General features: G+C 35.0%; 1 protein-coding gene across 4 annotated transcripts in view; it reads left to right on the top strand.

Annotated features, from left to right (window-relative positions):
- Positions 1–20,360, top strand: part of INPP4B (inositol polyphosphate-4-phosphatase type II B) — an 855,326-nt gene that overhangs the window by 696,050 nt on the left and 138,916 nt on the right. For all 4 annotated transcript variants that reach the window (XM_030917305.1, XM_030917308.1, XM_030917317.1 and 1 more), the window contains one exon: positions 10,405–10,582. In XM_030917305.1, the coding sequence (XP_030773165.1) occupies positions 10,405–10,582 (178 nt within the window). The remainder of the gene's footprint in view (positions 1–10,404; positions 10,583–20,360) is intronic.

Genomic DNA, 20,360 nt, shown 5'->3' with positions numbered 1-20,360 from the left:
GATTCAGTATCAGTAATGCAGTAGTGACTTTAACACTTCCAAGTTGTGGCATTCTTCCAATAACCTGTCCAAAAGCTTGTGAGGCAAAGAATGATCTGATGTTTAGGCAAGAGGCACTGTGTATAGTGTGACAGTTCAGAATTTTAAAAAGTTAATTTTTTTTTTTAAAGAAAATGACTTCAATTGTAAATGACAAAATGTATTTGCTAAACTATCCCCACATTTTTAATGATATGAAATTTGGTGAAGGGGGCAGTCTGAAAATGACAAAATACATAACCAGTCGTATTGTGGGATTTCAGAAAGCCACTGAACCTCTCACTCTTGGGTTTCCTTGTCTTCCCTATGGTTGTGGCTACATGTGTATACCTGGAGATTTGTCAGAAAAAAATAATCAAGAAGATTAGGGTTTAAAAGCAAAAATGTTAAGTCTAATATGAAAATTACAGGAAAAAATACATTTTTTCCTGTTTACTTTTAAAACTAAATATATAAAGATAATATGATTTGAAGATTTATTTTCTATAAATCAGAAGTTACATTTCTCCTTTGCTGTAAACTGAAACAACATTTTAAACCATGACACACTATGTTATCTCCGCAGTATTCACTAAATCCAAGGAGGAACTTTTGAACTTGTTAAAAGCCAAGTGGTTTCCAGAATAGTTTTAAAGCTCTCTGTTGTTCTAGATATTTAACAGTCATCATTGCAAAGGCAGCATACAGCAGAACATAAGTCATCTACAAATAAATTGCCAGTCATCTACAAATAAAATATACTATATTTTTCAGAGCTTTGAAAGTTAACTGTAGAACATCTCTTTTTTTTTTTTTTTCTACAAGATTACAAACTTTTAAAAATGTACATATGGAATTTATGTCATGGAAAAATCAAACAATTGGCTGTGTTACATGAGATAAATACTGTTATTGGAAAATCGTTGTTAGAGAAGACTTTACCTGAATTATTTCAATGTCCTCTTCCTTGTGATGAGGCTTACGTTAATAATTGATTATTGTGGTAACCCCATCAGAGAAGGAAGATGGATTGGCTTATAGTGTCAGCAGAGGTGGAGAGAAGATAAATTACAGAGGTATTTAGGGGCAACTGGGGGTTGTGTGTGTGTTAGGAGTAGAGGTAAGAACCCAGAGGTATCAAGGAAGACTCCCACATACATCTGGGGAATGATAGTGCCATTCACTGCACCTTGGCTTATAAACTCCAGCAACACAGAGCAGCTGCTAGACCAGCAACACAGAGCAGCTGCTAGAGTGTAGCTGAATGTGAAAGGATGTTAGGCTGGGCAGGGAGCAGGGACCAAATCTTAAACAATTATTTGCTATGTCAGCTCCTGGCAGTTCACCCTGTAGGTTACAGATACTGCAATTGGTAGGTTTTCAGCTGAAGACTGGCATGATCATGGTATTTGGAGTGACAGTGTAGAGAGAACAGAAGAATTGCAAACAATTAGACTATTACAATAGTGGCATGAGGGAAAACAGGTACCTGGGGAGTTGAAGATTTTAAGGAAGTATCTAACAGAATTTAAATCCAGTTGGATGTTGGCTTGAGGGAGACAGGGCAGGATTGAAGCACTCTTAGGTTTCTGGTTTCTATAACTGGGCAAATGCCAAGACAGCTGAGAAAGGGGATACAGGAAATAAGACATTTCCATTGCTTAATTAATAAGGTCAGTTGTTTATATTCCATTAAAGAGACATTTTGAAAAATAAGAAAATAATCTTGTTGAGTCTGTGCTTTTTTTCACATTAAGAATTTTTTTTTTTTTTTTTTTTTTTTTTTTTTTTTGAGACGGAGTCTCTGTCTGTTGCTCAGGCTGGAGTGCAGTGGCCTGATCTCGTCTCACTGCAGGCTCTGCCTCCCAGGTTCACGCCATTCTCCTGCCTCAGCCTCCCGAGTAGCTGAGACCACAGGCGCCCACCACCACGCCCGGCTAATTTTTTGTAATTTTTGTAGAGATGCGGTTTCACCGTGTTAACCAGGATGGTCTTGATCTCCTGACCTCGTGATCCACCTGCCTCAGCCTCCCAAAGTGCTGGGATTACTGGCGTGAGTCACCATGCCCAGCCAATAATCTTTTAAATCATAGAACTTATGGAGGATCCCAGAAAGCCTGAATTCTCCTACTTATTTTATTGATGAAAATACCAACGACCAAAGATTCAGTCACCAATATAGCTAATAACAGAACCAAAGCTAGAAAATTAGACTTCTGTCCTTACTCACAAGTTTTTCTTCCATACTCATTTACCCTCAAGCAGTCAAAAGATGATCAACACAAACATCCTCTTCATAAATGTGCAATGTTAACTTAGGAAGGGATTTTGCTATCCACCAGAGAGAAATAAAATGTAGTTGGTCTACTCAATTCCTTATGGGTCTTTAAGAGAATATACTTTTTAAAATAAATTATTTGTACTATTAAAAATCATGTGAATTGATGTGGTGATTTGCACTCAGAGTCAATTACTATGTTAATCTGCCTAAAATTGTTCTGCCTAGTAGTCAGTAAAAATAGTTTTAAAGCTCTAGCCTTATCAGTTTTCTATCTACAGCCCTTTCAAATACCCCTTAGGAATACCACTTTTTTTAGGAATATGGCCACAATAAAAATAAAAGGAGTAAATTTTTCAGAGATGTTCATAGATTACCATTCATAAGAGTAAAATAGTATAAGCATTTTGAATTAATGAATGAATAAGCAAACTATTCTGCATCACTAAAGCTGAATATTATGTAGTCATTTCAATTATTCTGTGGATTATGAGGTATGTAGAGCTGTATGTAAAAAATGTGCCTGAAAGAAAATATGACGTGTATAGAAGACATCAATCTAATCATATCAGTGAATGTGTTGGAAAGGTAAGTTTACTTAGAATGCCACAGATAAATACAGTTATATTTATTTTTGAATATTTGTTTTATCTTTCCTCCTTTTTTTAGTTGTAAAATAAGAGAAATGTTTTCATAAAATCTTTTTGCAACTTCTACTTCCAGCAAATATGGAAACTAGGTAACAAAAAGATTCTGCAATTTCGGAAAACGTAGAACAGTTGGACGCAATATGCCATCCTTTTCCTTTCCTCTCAGGAACGTAAGGAACTTTAGTGCAGAGTGGTTAGTAAGCAAGCCCTGAAACTGCAGCTGTCCTCAGGATATTCATAGACACCAAGCATCTAGAGCCTTAGGTTGCAAGCTCTTGTGGGAAAAAGACTCAGACAAAATAGTATTTCCCTTTTTCTTCTTTCTCACTACCCGCCCTGCATGTAGCATTTAGTGGGCTGGCATCATTACACATGATCCACTGATTACCTTGTTAACTGAGTACCTCTGTCTTTTTGCTTTTCTTAATTCATTGACTGAGTAGTAGTTATTAAATATTTGTTGAAAATAATTTACTGTGAGACAATTCTGAAATTCTTCAGTCTGTGTTATAAAATAGAATCATACATCTCTAATGAACTTTGTTTTAATTAGGTGATAACTTCTTAGTTTTAGTTTATTTTAATATTTATAAGTGATACTTATTAAAGATGTTTTCCATATTAGTTATAGCATTTTAATTTTTCCAGATTTAAAATTGGTTGATACTGTGTTCAAAAGATAGTAAAACATAATTAGGAGTTCAAACTGTGTAACAGTAAAGACCCAGGTTTGAACCTGGTTTTAACATCTATGCTAGTTTGTGTGATCCAGGTCAAGTTACTTAACTTACTCAAGCTTCAGTTTCTACATCTTGGATTAATATTTGTTCCTTAGAGGATTGTTGTCAAAATTAAATAATATAATCCGTGAAAAAGTAACATTTAACATAATGCTAGGCCCATAGTGTATATGTACCCAATGATTATTATCTATTAACATGATAGAGGAGGAGATTTAAATTATTAGCATAAATTATGCAGTATAAAATATTGGCTTTATTGGGGATTCGCTTAAAGTATTGTCTGATTTAACATGAAAAAAATAAAATGGCTTATATATGTACCTTCTGTTTTTTTTTTTTTTTTTTTGTATTATCTCAGAATCATAATTGTTAGTCTATAATGTCTTATGCTGGAAAGATTTGGTTTTTCTAAAAGAAATTTATTGTAGTATAGTTTTTCTAGAATAAAAATGAACTTTTGGAAGTATATAATTTGAAGATTTTTAATAAATTTACAGGGTTGTGCAGTCATCACCACAATCCCATTTTAGGACATTTTCGTCACCCCAAAAAGGTCTCTCATGCCTGTTTGCAGTCAAAGGAACATTTATATTTGTAGAGTACTGGGGAATGATTTTTACTCCTGGATCTTTCTTATCCTATACTTGATTAAGTATATTAGGGCATAAGGTCTAGGATGAAGCTGAGAAGGTTTTGAGGTTGGAAGGAATCAGGAGACCAGGTTTGGGTATTATCCTCATAACACCCTGGCAGAGGGACAACATGAAAATACCAGAAGCCATACTAGGCAGAAATAGAACTGACTAGATCTTGGAAGGTGGCAAAGGAAATCAAGGCAAGTGAACTCATGGACAAGTGGGAATAGGCCAGGAAAGGAAATAAAGCACATTGGACTTTGCTTATTTAAAGGTCATATAATGGTACCTGGAAAATTTGCATTAAAGCAAGAATAGGGCTAAGTAAAGGATGTGCATAAAAAAGAGGTTTCAGTGGTTTAGAAAGTGCAAGTAAGAACTTGCAAACTGAAAAGTGGAATAGTAGAAACCACTGTGATCTGAGCCAATAAACACATTTTCTCAGAGGGGGAATTTTGAGCAGAAACGAATACTAATTTTTTTTTTCCTGCTTAATTAGCATCATTTGTCACAGAGCTAATAAATGACAGAATCAACTTTTGATCAGAACACTCTTTGATTCTAAAATTTTCTTGAAACCATGATTTCTTTTTTTTTTTTTCTTTTCTTTTTTTTTTTTTTTTGAGATGGAGTTTTGCTCTGTTGCCCACACTGGAGTGCAGTGGGGCCATCTTGGCTCACTGCAACCTCCGCCTCCCGGGTTCAAGCAATTCTCCTACCTCAGCCTCCTGAGTAGCTAAGACTACAGGTGCATGCTGCCATGCCTGGCTAATTTTTTATATTTTAGTAGAGACAGAGTTTCACTATGTTTCCCAGGCTGACCTCAAACTCCTGAGCTCAGGCAAGCTGCCCGCCTTGGCCTCCTGAAGTGCAGGGATTATAGGTGTGAGCCACTGCGCCCGTCTCAAAACCATGATTTTTTTAGAACAGGAGTAAAGATAAATATTAATTTAAGTACAGATCATATAGCTCATTTAATTATATAAGTGAAATCCATAGGAGGTAAAATACTGTTTTGTTTCTGTTTTTGTTTCTAATTCTTTTCTCCAAACCCCACTTCCAGTAGAAAATGGAAAGGGTGCATTGGGGAAAGCAGAGAGGCACAAAGCCTGTTATTAAACCATGTGAGACCAGAAGGGTATATTTAAGTGCACTAAGGTGTAAATTTTCTTTTGTGATCCACATTATTTTCTTCTCAGTCAGAACTGAGAGCATATATATCCCTTCCTCCGGATTCAAGAGACCACTTTTTTTTTTTTTTATTTGTTTTTTTGTTTTTTACAAGGTGTGTTTGAGCTAGAAAAAGATAAGTGGAAATAGTTCTAGATGTTCTAGATTTTTTTTCCCTCTGGACATTTAATTCTGCCACAGGAGAAGAGACACACCACTCTAAGTCATTTTTCCCTAAACTCATCAATCCCAATCCCCTTCTGTTCATGCCCCACCTTCCCTGTCTTTTCTTTCTTGTTTTCCTCCTTGCCTGTTAATCATGTCTCATCTATCTTTTTTAATGACTCCGCTGTGCAAAGTAGTAGCTTGGTTGAGCAAACAGATTAAGGAGTGGAGGTAGCAATGGAGTGGGAAGTGAAAGGATGGATAAGTAACAGGGCAAGTCCCACAATGTGCACTTGTGGTCAAGGAGTTAAGGAAAATAAATTATATTTCTCTTCTTGTCTGCCTCCTGCCTTCTTCAAACCCTAAGCATAAGTCAAGGACTTCAATATCTTAGAATATTGTTTATCTTGCAATAGATAAGTTTAAGTACAGAGGTGTGGAGACCAATTTGTGAACTATTACACTAATCCTAGTGGCAGGAATGATGGGGTGGTTGCAATGAATGTGGAAATAAGTAGCTGGATTCTGGATATATTTTGAAGGAAAAGGCAAGACTTTCTGAAAATTTGGATGAAAGATAAGAGCCAAAGAATGACAGACAATATTAAATGGACCTGCCATAATCTAAGATGGGAAAGAGTGCAAAGGAGCTGGGTGTTGAAAGCGGGGAGCAGATCTCGGGATCCGTTTGGGACATGTTAAGCTGGATCTGTAAATAGGAGAGCTTTTGTTTTCATTGGAGTTCGGGGTGAAAGTCTAGGCTAGAGATGGAGATTTGGAAAGCATTAGTGCAACATGTGTATTTGAACCATGAGATTACTTAGGAGGGAAATATAGATAAAAGAGTTCCAAGAACTGAGTCTTGGAGCAAGCCAACAAGTGGATAGGAAAATAAGGAAGACCAGGAAAAAGGGACTGGCACAAATATACACTCAGGAATATGTAAGTCCTTGTTTTAATTGTACTTTGGTTAGCAATTAGAGCTTATGAATGTGAATGTTACTTCATTATGTGCTTTATATTATTTTTACAGCTCCAAAATATGACATGGATAGTAACAACATACACACACACAAACATGTGAGGATGGGGATGTGGGTGTGCATTCTAATGAAAATAATATTAAATATATTAAATTACCTTATTTAAATGAATATATTAAAGTATATAGTACACTTTAATTCACTCTCTCATCTATAGAAAAAATGTGAAACTAATTTCAATTTTCATTATCTGTGATTTGCAGTACTATTTGTATTCTATAAAATATTTCGTCCAAGTAAATATTTTGTCTTTCTTCCAGAGTCATCTGATTGATTGTTGACTCAAGTGTTTGGATCCAGTTTAAATTTCGTACTACTATAAAATAGAGTTTAGCTATATTCTTTTTATCTAGATAATTAAATTATACTTATTACTTCCCATTTAAGAAGCTATAACTGTTAAAATATATGACATGTTTAAAGAGTAAGGCACTGAATAGGTAGATAAAATTTATGTATACTTAAAATTATTTTGTGAGTGGTGATTTTTTTTTCCGTACCATACTATTTCATCCTTTCATCCTGGACACCAGCATTGGCTTTTATTGTGGAAGATGAATCTTTCAGCCTCACTAGGTGAGGTGTTCATCATTAAAAAGACTTCAACCGATGCCTGCTACATAACTCTGCTCCAAAGAAGACTGAATTAGGAGAAAGAGGCAGAAGTTAGGATTATGTCCTATTGTGGTGATTGGAGAATGTATTGGGGAGACGAAAGGGAATATATTGGGAGGGAAAAGATGAAATGATGATGAAAAAGGTTAGGAGAGCAAACACTGGTAATGAGGAGGGAACCAAAGCAACGTGTGTGAATAAGATGGGGTGTAAAAGTAGCCTTGTAAAAGGTGCTAAGAAAATTTGAATCCCTTAAGAGGGAACTTTTATCAGAGTACTTGTGTAGCATGATCAAGGGTTTACAGGGGATCTCAGTTGAAGCAGTGACAGGGTATCTCTAAAGATGTTCCATCCCTACATCTGTATCTCCGGAGGTGCTTGTCACAAATGCTACGCCCTACTAAAGCAGAATCTCTTGATGTTGCCAAGGAATCTGCATTTTTTCAGGAAACATTGAGGCCTGTCCTCATCCCCAAGGGAATCTCATTTTGACTGCTAAAATTTGAGCACCGTTCAACTAGGGCATAAGTAAAGAACATGTGCAGAATAAATATTAGAAATGTGTGAATTAGAGAAGAATGGAGTAGAGACTGTCAGGGAATTTGATAATGAAAGTAGTAATATTCAGGAAAACAGTAACAGTGAACTTCTGGGAAAGAATAATAGTAAAGAAGGAAGGCAATAGTGATAGGAGTAAAATGGAATGGATAGAAGTGAGTGTGTGAGAGACCAGAGAAGACACATTCAGAAAGCAGTCATGTGAAGAGAGAGATGGAAGACCCCACAAGGCCATGAGCATTCTAGCTTTCCAAAGGCTAAGCCATGGGGAGTCTGTAAATAGCCATAAGAGGAGACAGGAAGCAACCTCTGATGACAGAATAGCAGACCTGCAAAGAGGGATCACATAGCAGCGACCACATGGCTCTGTACTGGGTCTGTAAGTAGGTCCTGCTTTCTGCTCTCGGAACTGCTGGGTATCAAACATTGTTTAAATTCTGGTGACATGTCTGTATCTTTAGAGAATCATTTTCTTTGCAAAAATAATGTGGAGCTGTTTATTAAAGTCTATTATGGATTAAACTTTATATCCAACTTGAGTTCATGATTTCTTTTCGAAAGTCCTTAGTACACTCCTGCATGAGATCTGTCTTAACCACTCAAGAAGTCAGAAAGAGACACAAAGAATTGGCAAGGACTGCTGTTTCCTTTTCCCTCCTCACAATTGTTATTTTTCATTTACTTTAACTTGCATTAAGATATACATAATAGCAAATTAAGGTATGTTTTATTTGAAGCCCTCACTTCTGACATTTAAAAGTCTACAAGTAAAAAATTGAGAGCAAATATCTGTAAGGGTCATAAACTAGTAGTGCGTTTCTTTAGCCTTCATAAACCTTCATAAACCTTCATTGACTTATTGTTCAATCTTCTGAGTAGCCCAAGCCTCAAAGAGCATTTCTTTTAATCTTTTACTAAATAAGTAAATAAATAGGAATATTCATTATGTGTTTGCAAAAAAAAAAAAAAAAAAACTGTTTCCTTAAATATTCTGGTAATTTTCCCCTGAAAAATCACTAGTGTGAGAGAAATAGAACAGAGAATGCTTCCTAGATGTCAGTTTTTCTTAGTGGTGTCTGAGGTTTCAAGGTGAGAAATAAAATTATGGAATTTAAATAATTGAGCTGGTAAAAATGTAGTAGACATATTCAGTAAATACTCAACATTGACTGCAAAGTGTTTTGAAAAAATGTCTTGACATTTGGGTATAATGGGATGTAAGCAAGTTTACACCAATCTTGTGAATGCACGAGTCATTACTTCCCTCTTCTTTGCTTCTGGCAGCTGTTTTGCTGTTTTGCAGCTTTCCTGCTGGAATGCCTTTTCCTAATGAAATGGATCAAAGATTCCTTCACTCTAAAATATCCCTACTCCCATAACGTGCTTGATTAGTTCCTAGATGATGATTATAAAAGTCAATAATTCTCAAGCCTGTAATCCCAGCACTTTGGGAGGCCAAGAGGGGAGGATTGCTCGAGGCTAGGCATTCAAGACCAGTCTGTGCAAACATAGTAAGACCGGTCTCTATGAATTTTTTTTTTTTTTTTTATTTAGTCAGATGTGGTGGCTTGTACCTGTAGTCCCAGATACTCAAGAGGCTGAGGCGGGAGGGTCACTGGAGACTGAGAGTTAGATGATGCAGTAGGCTCTGATTGCACCACTGTACTACAGCCTGGGTGACAGAGTGAGATCCTGTCTCTTAAAAAAAAAAGTCTAAAATTATTTCGTTAATAATCAGTTTTAGATTTCTTTGTATGTTAAATGGAAAACCATAAGAAGAAAAAGTATCATGATAAAATAACACCATGAAATAGCATTCTGCTATTAATGTCCTTTTTCTATCCAATATATTTGTCCATGTGCCCACTTGACATTCATTAATTTTCTCCTCATTTCTCAGCTATTAAAATTCACTTCCTCCACACCCGTCACCTAGTAACATGGGGGGGAGGGGATGGAAGTAGTTATTGAATGCTATCTCTGTGCCAAGCACAATTTTAGGCACTTTATATGAATGACTTCTAATGTTACACACCTCATAGAATCGTTTGAATGATGATTACCAGTTTCCTGATGAGGAAGAAAGCTGCCTAAGGTCACCCAGCTAGTTAGTGACAAGCCAGGATTTAAGTTGAGATTGGCCTGAATATAAAAGCTTGCTTTTCCCACTGGCTTATGTGGCCTCAAGTTCATTAGAAATTGATAGTAATACTAATTTGTTTTGAATACTGTTACTTGACATGATTACATATGTGTCATGTCAAGTATTAGTATTAGTAATCATGTCAAATATTAGTATTAATCTTCCCAGTGTTTTAGCAAAGACAAGATTACCTAGTTTTAAAAAGTATTTTTGTCACCTTACATAAAAATTGTTAGTGCGTTATTAAAAATCTCTTAAGACAGTTCTTATCTGATCAGTAGGAAAGAGTGATACTTGGAGTTCTGTTTATCATTTGCCATCTGGTATTAAGGGCTGAACATCCGTTATGCTGTTTGTGTAACTTATTTTTATCTTTGTTGTTGCAGTACCGGATACCAGTTTATTTACTATTCACCTGAAAACACAGCCAAAGCAAAAGAAGTGCTCAGCAACATCAATCAACTACAACCTCTTGTAGCAACCCATGCAGACCTACTGCTTAATTCTGCAAGCCAGCATTCTCCAGACAGCCTGAAGAATTCTTTAAAGATGCTTTCAGAAAAAGTAAGATCCAAATCATTGCTATAGTTGGGAAAATGAAATACTCAAATCCCCATCGGTCTGGCTTTCTGCATACATTGCCTTTCATAGCATCTGGAAATGTAAAATAGAGTAGGTTAAAAAGTAAGCTTCAAAGTATTGCCACAGGATCAAAATGAATTGGCCTCATTCTCTGTTCAAATCTTACTGAGCACTCTTTTTTTTTTCCTAGCAGGAAATGAAACCTGTTATTGGTTAGTATATATCTTCTCTTTTCCTTGGCATTTTTCATTTTCTTTGGTTTATGGTCTTATTAAGTGAATTAAATGAGATTTTGAAAATTACTTTATTTTCCTCTGGTGATCACCTAATTTTTATGCATATAAAGCTTTACATTTGAATAGGAATGACACTTCATTTGAAGGCAGAACTTTGATGTGGATTTACATCAGTCTGTATGGGGTCCTTCCTCTGCCTCGGTTTGCTCTCTACAACATTATTTACTGAGGAGAGATTCTAACAATTTCCAAATGTGTTAGTTATTTGATCTAAGCCTTAGTTTTTCCAAAGGTGACTTGTTCCTTTATCTGCAGAAAGGAGAGCTAGTCTGGCATGGGGTAGACACTCAATATCAACTTCCAGAGCTAACGAGGGCAGCTAGTTGTGTGATAGAAAGCTCAGATAGAAAAAGACAAGTGACAGTTGATTTCCAATGTACAATCAGTGTCCTGGAGTCCACTTCCAATGTGTGCATCCTTCACCTCTGCATTTTAAGGAGATCATGTAATTTTTTTTATGAGACACTTCTAGTAAATATGCCCTTGAAGAAACTGACAGAAGAAAATTCTCATAATTGTAGAATAAGACAAAAGCATAGTTTTTCACCTCTCTGAAGAACAAATTCATAGAAACCTGGATCTTATGTATGTCCATACTTTTTATTCAGGTATGTTAATTTATAATAATATCTTATACTTATTTAACATTTCAGTTTATACATTTTTACATGTTATTCTCATAGGAGAAAACATACCTATTTTCATGAAAAAATAGTTAATATCTATTCAGAAAGTTCAAGTGAATTGTCTAATAAATTAAAAAGTGAAAAACCAAACTCAGAACTTCCAGTTCAAAATGCAGCGTTCCTTCCATGCCAGAACACATGCCTCCGTCATGAAAAGGGAGGAAAATATTGACCCAAATTTTGCAAGTTCTTACTCTGTGTCAAATAGGGCAATGGGCTTCACACTTTATGTCATTTATTTAATCATCAGAATTATGGAGAATGTATTATTTTCATTTAACACAGAAAAATGCTAAAGCTCAGATAAATTTTAAAAATGTGAAAAGTCATGCAGCTAGAGTCAAATACAGGATTCAAACAAAACTCGGGTTCAAACCTGGGTCTGGATGACTCCAGAATGGAAGTTCTTTCTAGTGTCCTCCATCTAATATATGGATTTTGACATTTCCTTATTTAAAAGTTTTTTAAAAAATTTTTCTTAGACAAATGCCTTAGTAACACCTAAGTATTCTAGATATTCAGTAAGTATGTTTTTTATGGCTAGGGAAAGAGAAAAAAGAGGAGGTTGTTGCATACAGTAAAATAATATAATCTCATTTTGGTTCATTTGTTTTTTTGGATTTACAGATGAGGTGAGGTTTTCCTGGGTTCACCTAAGCTGAAAATTTTAGCAAGTAGCACACCACTGCAGTGATTACAGAGCAGTATTTATATTCTTGTGCACTGGGCAGGGATTTGTCATTTCATACATCATTTACAACTTGCTGCAGTGATTTTGGTGGTGGGGGAGGTTAGGTTGGGCATTCTCTTCTCCTTGAATCCAGCATTGCTCCAACTTTTTCCCCTATGTTTTCTCTTTTCTACTGAGTAGACAAGTTTAGTCAACTAATAAATCTCTCAGTCCTTAAAACTAGGAGGATCTTTTTTTTAAGTTAAGTTTGCAAGCCATGCATTCTTTTAAGAATTCATGCCTGGAATTTCAGAGAATTATCTAAGTTAAAAGTTTTGTATAGTCTATGAAAACTCTTAGTAGCTCATGGTTTAAAACAAAGTATGATCCATGAATTCAGGTATGAAAGAGAGATTGTTTTAGTGGTATTCTAAATTTAAATATAATTTAATATTAGCAGGATGTAAGCTTTAAAAGTTCTGTTTTTAAGTTTTGGGCTTGTTGTATACTATGGGTTATAAAATAAAACTGTTTACTTCATGGATAGTCCCTGGTTTCCTTTACTGATTCTAAACTGGTATGTTTGGAAATTAGGTACCTAGAGTTGTTTTCTTGGGGACTTATCCATATAGCATATTCAAGACAGTAAGAAGTTATCTATATTCATGCTTATCAGGGAAATGTAAAGGTTTCATAGCCTTTGAGCACCTGAACATGGAAGAGTTTACTGTTGTAGACTTGGGGCACCTGGGGAAGGCTAAGGGCAGCCCAGGGCAGTGAAGAAGGAGGTATTCTATTTTGTAATGAGATGGTGTCTCTCCTCGTAGGTAAGCTATTGCATCTGAAGACAATAGCCATTAAATCATTATCAATTAAACATATACTCATAGTCTGGGGGAAAAGGAAGTGGCAACGGAAAAATTCAACTTGCTGAGAGGTCATATTCCAGGAGTCTTTGAGTAGGCAATATGTGTAGATCCAAAGGTAATTTACATCATCTCTACTGCTACTGAGAACCAAGGCACATGGATAGGGCTCCCCAGCCAAAATTCCATCCATCTAAACACTGTTGGTAGAGACAAACACACACAATTTATAAACTAAAAATAATTCCTGAATTCATATTCTTTTCCAGTCACTGTGCTCAACACAAAAGGTAGAAAAATGGAATAAAACACAGGCCTGTTCTTCCCAGGAATTCCAAGACTCTTGATAGTAGTGGTTATGATGATGAAGTGACAGTAATAGCTAGCATTTATTGGTGGCTTAATAACTCTGAGATAGTCTTATAAGCTCTTCAATTTTCAGAGTTCCATGCGGTGGATAATATTATTTTAACATTTAGTCTTCCTAATTCTATGAAGTAAGTGTTGTGAGTAGCCTTATTTTACACAGTTGAGGAAACTGAGGCAGATAAGTATTAAATTTACTCACAATCACACACCTTGTGTTTTTGGCTCCAGATTCTGTGAGCTTGACCAGTATGCTGTATCTTCAGATTGCTATATGGATGCTTGTACATAGGACTAAGGAAACAAATGTGGGGGCAGGGAAGGAGTACTACTAAAATTTCACAAAAATGAATACATTTAATGTTTCATGTTCTAATATGCACAAACTCAGTTAAATTGTATTATAATTTTAACATTCTTGGTATGCTTTCTTATGGATAACTGGGTTTGGTTATTGCATATTAGTTCATGAAAATATTAAAGAAATAGTATAATCTTATGGTGTAAGAATCTAACAAAAGGCAAACTGAGTTTATCTGAATAATTCCAACAAAAAAAAAAGGCAAAAGATAGACCAAAATTTTAACAGACGGTATGAAAGGTTAATAATAGAGTGAGATAAACATGCCTTTCTTTTTTTCTCAGACTAAAAGTATGCAATTCTATGAAGGAAAAACAAGAGATAAAATAAATTCTAACTAAAAATAAATAATATTTTTAAAGGCCTGAAGGTGGACAGTGTTTAGGTGTCTCTCGTAGCTCAGAAATCTGTGTGATATTAGCGTTCAAACACCCATCACTTTCTCTATTCCATTGAGATTGATAGACCTTTTTTAGAAAGTCATTATTATCCTGCTCATCAAAAAGCACTATTGAGCACTTAATTATGTGTGGTATTGTACTTGATGCTATATGACAAATACTACATAGATATGGCTCTTAATTTGTACAACCTAAGAATTTAAAAGAATGGGGGTGTTTTGCAATATTGCATTTGTTAAATAGTTAAATAATGGCCTTTATTGCAAATGTTAGAGGCTATACTCACAGCATATTTGAGAAATTCTCATAGCTTATAATGCCTACTATTCTTTCAACCTCAATATATTATGCCAAAACATTCTATTATATTCAAAGAAAAATAAAAACTATTGTATTCTGAAACATATTCAATCAGGATTTTTTTCAAGAAATGTTGTTTTCTGTAACAGCAATGCCAGGCAGCTAGTGTGCTAAGAAGTTGAAGATACACGTAATAGAGAGAAGAACGTTATGCTGATTATTTAAGACTGAGAATAACTTTTTTATTGTTTATTCACTGTAACCACTCCTAGGTCTATCCCAGTCCCAAACTGTGGGAAAGAACTTAATGAGTAGAAATTTTGTTTGTTTTTTTAAGGTTGGTGAATGTATGTATTCGGAGTCTAAGAAAACTTGAGAATAAATAGTTTAGGTAAAAACGAAATTTCAGGATAGAACTTATGTTTCTGTTTTTCATAATTGCCTTTAAATGGTAATTATTTAATTGGTGAAATAAGTGATAGTGTGCAATAAACAAAATTTGTTATTAGAAAACTGTACGATAAAAACAAAGATAAGAATGTAAGATAATATTGACAATGAGACTACATATAAAATTTATGGAATCAGAATTTCTGCTGTTTATGATGGAGTAACATGGACCCTCCCACCTTAAACAACAAGAAAGTGGACAAAATGTAGACATAATGGTTTTTAAGCACTGGAAAATAGGTAACAAATTATGTGATTCTTACAGCTATCTAGATTTCTTCCTCGGGCAGTTTCTAGGCTGTAGCAAAAAGGAACCTAAACACTCTCTTCTCAAGGTGAAGAGACAGAGATTAGAGTTTGGGAGGCCAAGATTGCCAGAATTCACAAAGCAGAGTACTAGAGAGTAAGGAGCTTCACACAGAAGGAACCCTGGAGATCTGTAAATGAGTGCCTTTAACTCTTTATAAGTACCAATCTATGCATGCATGAGAACAAACTACCCATGTCCACAGAAATAAATATTAGGAATAAGCTTATAAAGCAATTCCTGGTGGTCACACAGGCCCGGTAATAGTTTATCTTTCCACCAGTAAAGTGATAAGACCTTTTAATATGCCGGGAATTGACTAAAGTCTTCAGAAGTATATGGCCCTAGTAGTGGGACTAAATTAGTCTTAGATTAGAGGCTGCTCTTAGTCTCCCATAACAAGGTTTGAAAACAAGGCTTGAAAGGATTCCACTGATTCCGAGTAATTTTACTTTGCCATAGAAAATCCAACATTATTTAAAGGAATGTAATACAATCTGACAACCAAGAATGTAAAGTCAAAATGCCTGCCATCCAATAAGCACATACTAAGCATGCAATGAAGCAGGAAAATATGATCCATGACCAGAAGAAAAATCAAAGCATATAAACAGAAATGACAAAAAAGGGGGAGAGGGAAGCATAAAGATATTGGCAGAAAACACGGTCAAATTTTTTCAACATTTAATGAAACTACAGACCCAAGAAGCTCAACATACTCCACACAGAATACATATAGAAAAATAAACTCAGGTACATCATAATCAAGTTACTGAAAAACAGTGATAGAACATTGTGAAAACAACCAAGAAATAAAAGAAAAAAGGGCACATGTTTCGCTGACATTCACCAACAAGAATGATAGCAGACTTCTTATTAGGCTTTATACAAGCCAGAAGAAAATAAAGTCACATCCTCAAGCTACTGGAAAAAAAAAAAAAAAAAAAAATCCTGCTAACTCTCAGAAATAAAGGTGAAATGAAGACCATTTCAGGCAAACAAAAGCTGAGAAATTTTGTAACAGATTTCTACTACAACAAATCATAAAGGAAAGTATTCAAGAATAAAGAAATGATACCAGGAGAAATTTGAATGTACACAAAAGAATAGGCAATGCCAGAAATGGTAAATATGTGAATAGATTTTTTTATTTAATTCAAACATGTTTCTCAAACATATTTACTCTTCCAAACAAAACTAGTACCAATGTATTATGTCCTTTGTAACATACTAGTGTAGCAAAGACCAACCCATCACCTAGGTATGAAGCACTGCATGCATTATCTATTTATCCTGATGCTCTGCCTCCCTACCATACCATCCTCCCAAAGGCCCCAGTATGTGTTGTTCCCCTCCCTGTGTCCATGTTCAACTCCCATTTATAAGTGAGAACATGTAGCATTTGGTTTTCTGTTCCTGTGTGTGTTTGCTGAGGATAATGGCTTCCAGCTCCGTCCTTGTCCCTGTAAAGGACATGATTTTGTTCCTTTTTATAACTGTATAGTATTCCATGGTATATATGTACCACATTTTCTTTATCCAGTCTATCATTGATGGGCATTTGGGTTGATTCCATGTCTTTGCTATTGTGAATAGTTGTGCAATGAACATACACGTACATGTATCTTTATTATAAAATGATTTATATTCCTTTGGCTAGATACCAAGTAATTAGATTGCTGGATCAGATGGTATTTCTGGTTTTAGGTCTTTGAGTAATTGCCACACTACTGTCTTCCACAATGGTTGAACTAATTTACATTCCCACCAACAGTATAAAAGTGTTCCTATTTCTCCACAGCCTTACTTGCATCTGTTGTTTCTCAACTTTTTAATAATTGCCATTCTGACTGGCATAAGACAGTATCTCATTGTGGTTTTGACTTGTGTTTCTCTAATGATCGGTGATGTTGAGCTTTTTTTCATGTATGTTTATTGGCCACATAAATGTCTCTTCTGAGAAGAGTCTGTTCATGTACTTTGCCCACTTTTAATGTGGTTGTTTGTTTATAAAAGTTCATTGTAGATTCTGGATATTAAGCCTTTGTCAGATGGATAGATTGCAAATTTTTTTCCCCACTCTGTAGGTGATCTGTTTACTCTATTGACAGTTTCTTTTGTTGTGCAGAAGCTCTTCAGCATAATTAGATCCCATTTGTTAGTTTCTGCTTTTGTTGCAATTGCTTTTGGTGATTTCATCATAAAATATTTGCCCATGCCTATGTCCTGAATAGTATTGCCTAGATTTTCTTTTAGGGTTTTTATAGTTTTGGTTTTTACATTTAAATCTTTAATCTATCTTGAGTTAGTTTTTGTAAAAGGTGTAAGGAAGGTGCCCAGTTTCAATTTTCTGCATATGGCTAGCCAGAGGTAAACAGTATCTTTTCAACATATTTTGCAAAACCAATTGGATATCCATGTGCAAAAAAAAAAAAAAAAAAAAAAAAAAAAAAAAAAAAAAAAAAAAAGCAATTAACTTTACCTCATAGGTATATAAAATTTAACTCAAAATAGATCTTAAACCTTAATGTACAATATAAAACAATAAAAGCAGGCAAACTTCTATAAGAAGTCACAAATTGGGAGAAAATATTTATAAAATATGCATATGTTAAAGGATTTGTATCAGAATATATAAAGCATTCTTAGAACTTAATAATATAACAAACAGCTCAATTAAAAATGGGCAAAAGAATTAAAAATATACTTCACCAAAGAAGACTTATGAATGGTAAATAAACACATGCAACGTTGCCTAGCACCATTTACCATTAGAAAAATGCAAATTCAGACTATCATGAGATGCCCTTAGCCACCTACCAGAGCAGCTAAAATCTAAAAGGCTGAGGATAAAAAGAGTAGAGGAGGATATGGACCTGCAACTTTCATGCATCACTGCTATGTATACAATTATTTGCACACTTTGGAAGTGTGAATGTTTCAGCAATGTTTCGTAGCTTAAAAAACACCATATAATTTGGTCATCTAACACCTACTTATTGGTTCGAGAGAAATGTTATTCTGTTGGCACAGAGAAGGCTGTTGAATGAGGAAGGATTAGATCATGTTTTGTGAAGGTTATCCTTATAACAATACAGAGGCTGAGTTAAGATACTGGATTTGAATTATTGAATATTACTGGGCATCACAAAATAAAAGTAATGCTTCTGGGGGACTTTGCTAAAAATACAAATTCTCATTTATATTTGTATTTGTATTGTAGTTCAAGGTTGGAACTCAGGAGTGTATATTTTAACATTGGTGGCCTTTGATAACATCATAAAGGAAAGACAAGTTAAAGTGAACCAACCAATAAAGAGACTGTGGAAAGTATCCCTATGGAATGTAGAAAGGATCTTAACTGGGACTAGCTGTGGAAATGTAAAGTAAGGATCGAGTTTTGAAATTATTGTAAAGGTATAAGTAGAATAAGTTGCTGACTAATCCAGAAAATAGGCATTAGTGAGGATAATTCAGAGGTTTGGACTCTGAGTTGTTGAATACTAATGATACTGCTCAAATGGAAAATCTTGAAAGAACAAAATTACTGAAAATAAAAGAACAACAACATAATCTTGAGTTCAGCCTGGCATTTCTGGACTTTAAGGGCTTTTCAGTGGAAACAGTTGATAGAGCTGGTTCAGGAGGTGAATAGAGATGGATTTATTAGACCTTGGCGTAAGGATGACAGGTGAAGCTATGGTAAAATGGATTACCTCACCAATGAAAAAAGTGCTTTTGAGAAAGTGATTTAAGGTCCCTTGTGGGCTGACTTACCACATTTTGAGTGAACAGAGAATGATGAGTCAAGAAAATAAGTTGAAAAGGTCAATCAAGAAAGAGAAGCATTAGGATAGGCACGGTAGCTCACATTTTTAATCCTAGCAGTTCGGGAAGGTGAGACAGGAAGATCACTTAAGGCCAGGAGTTTGAGACCTGCCTGGGCAACATAGTGAGACCCTGTCTCTACAATAAAAATTAAAAATAAAAATAAAATACAATAATAAATAAAAAGAAGACCATCAAAGAGTGCACTTGAGGGTGTGCAATGAACTCTCATAAGAGTTTCACAGGTAGGCACTGTAATTTTGTGCAAACTAGGAAAAATGGTTATGTGATTTTTCCAAGGGCAAACTGATAATATATATATGAGCTGCCCAGATGTTAAGTATCCTCCTAGCTTTTAGTCTAGCTTTCCTTTAGGGAATGTTGAATATACATCAGTGCACTAATGATAGAGTATAGCACTATTCCTATATCAAGTAATTTCAAAATATCAAATATCAAAATAAATAGGATTCTTTCTTGCTGCATAGATGATTACTAAAATAATCACTTGCATATGCCATTGGCTGCTTCTGTATTATGGATGGAATGAGGCATTGCCTTAAATTTTTTTCAGCAAAAATAAGGAGATTTCTAAGTAAAATAGAACTTTACTTAATTTGTTGAGCTCTCTAGTGAAAAAGAGTGGTTTTAAATGAACATGTCCTAACTATTTCTCTGCCATTAATATTCAGGAAACTAGAAATTCTCCTCACTCATCCTCAGGAGAAGTAATTTTTAGTAGTTTTATACTTGCAGATAATTCTGTGTGTTGCTTTGAAGACTAGTTGTATGGGGATATGAATTGGAAAAATGTCAGAAGGCTAGAAAACATTTCATTTTTTAAGGTAACATTTCTCTTTCATTTTCTGATATGAAAAAAATAAAATAGATCTGCCTTACATTCAGAGTTTATTCTTTTTACACAATATTATTAAGCTGATATTTTAAATAAATTGTTTGGCCTACTCTTACGATGACATTTAGATAGCATTTCTTTTTTCATTTAATGTAGTTAAAGCTACATGAGAAAAGAAAAAGGTTTTTCAGAAGTCAACAGGCAACTCGGTGATATGGTCACATCCTTTCCATGACTTCAGCTTTTCTAGTATTGTCCCAGTTGCAAGAACAGCAATACAATAGTTCCCCTTATCCACGGGGATATGTTCCAAGTGGATGCTCAGCGGATGCCTGAAATCCTGATAATACCAAGCCCTGTTTATACTGTTTTT

This window comes from Rhinopithecus roxellana, chromosome 2, assembly GCF_007565055.1.
Source record: "Rhinopithecus roxellana isolate Shanxi Qingling chromosome 2, ASM756505v1, whole genome shotgun sequence".
Classification (NCBI taxonomy): domain Eukaryota; kingdom Metazoa; phylum Chordata; class Mammalia; order Primates; family Cercopithecidae; genus Rhinopithecus; species Rhinopithecus roxellana.
The sequence above is the reverse complement of the archived record's forward strand: the minus strand, read 5'-3'. Positions and strand labels throughout refer to the sequence as shown.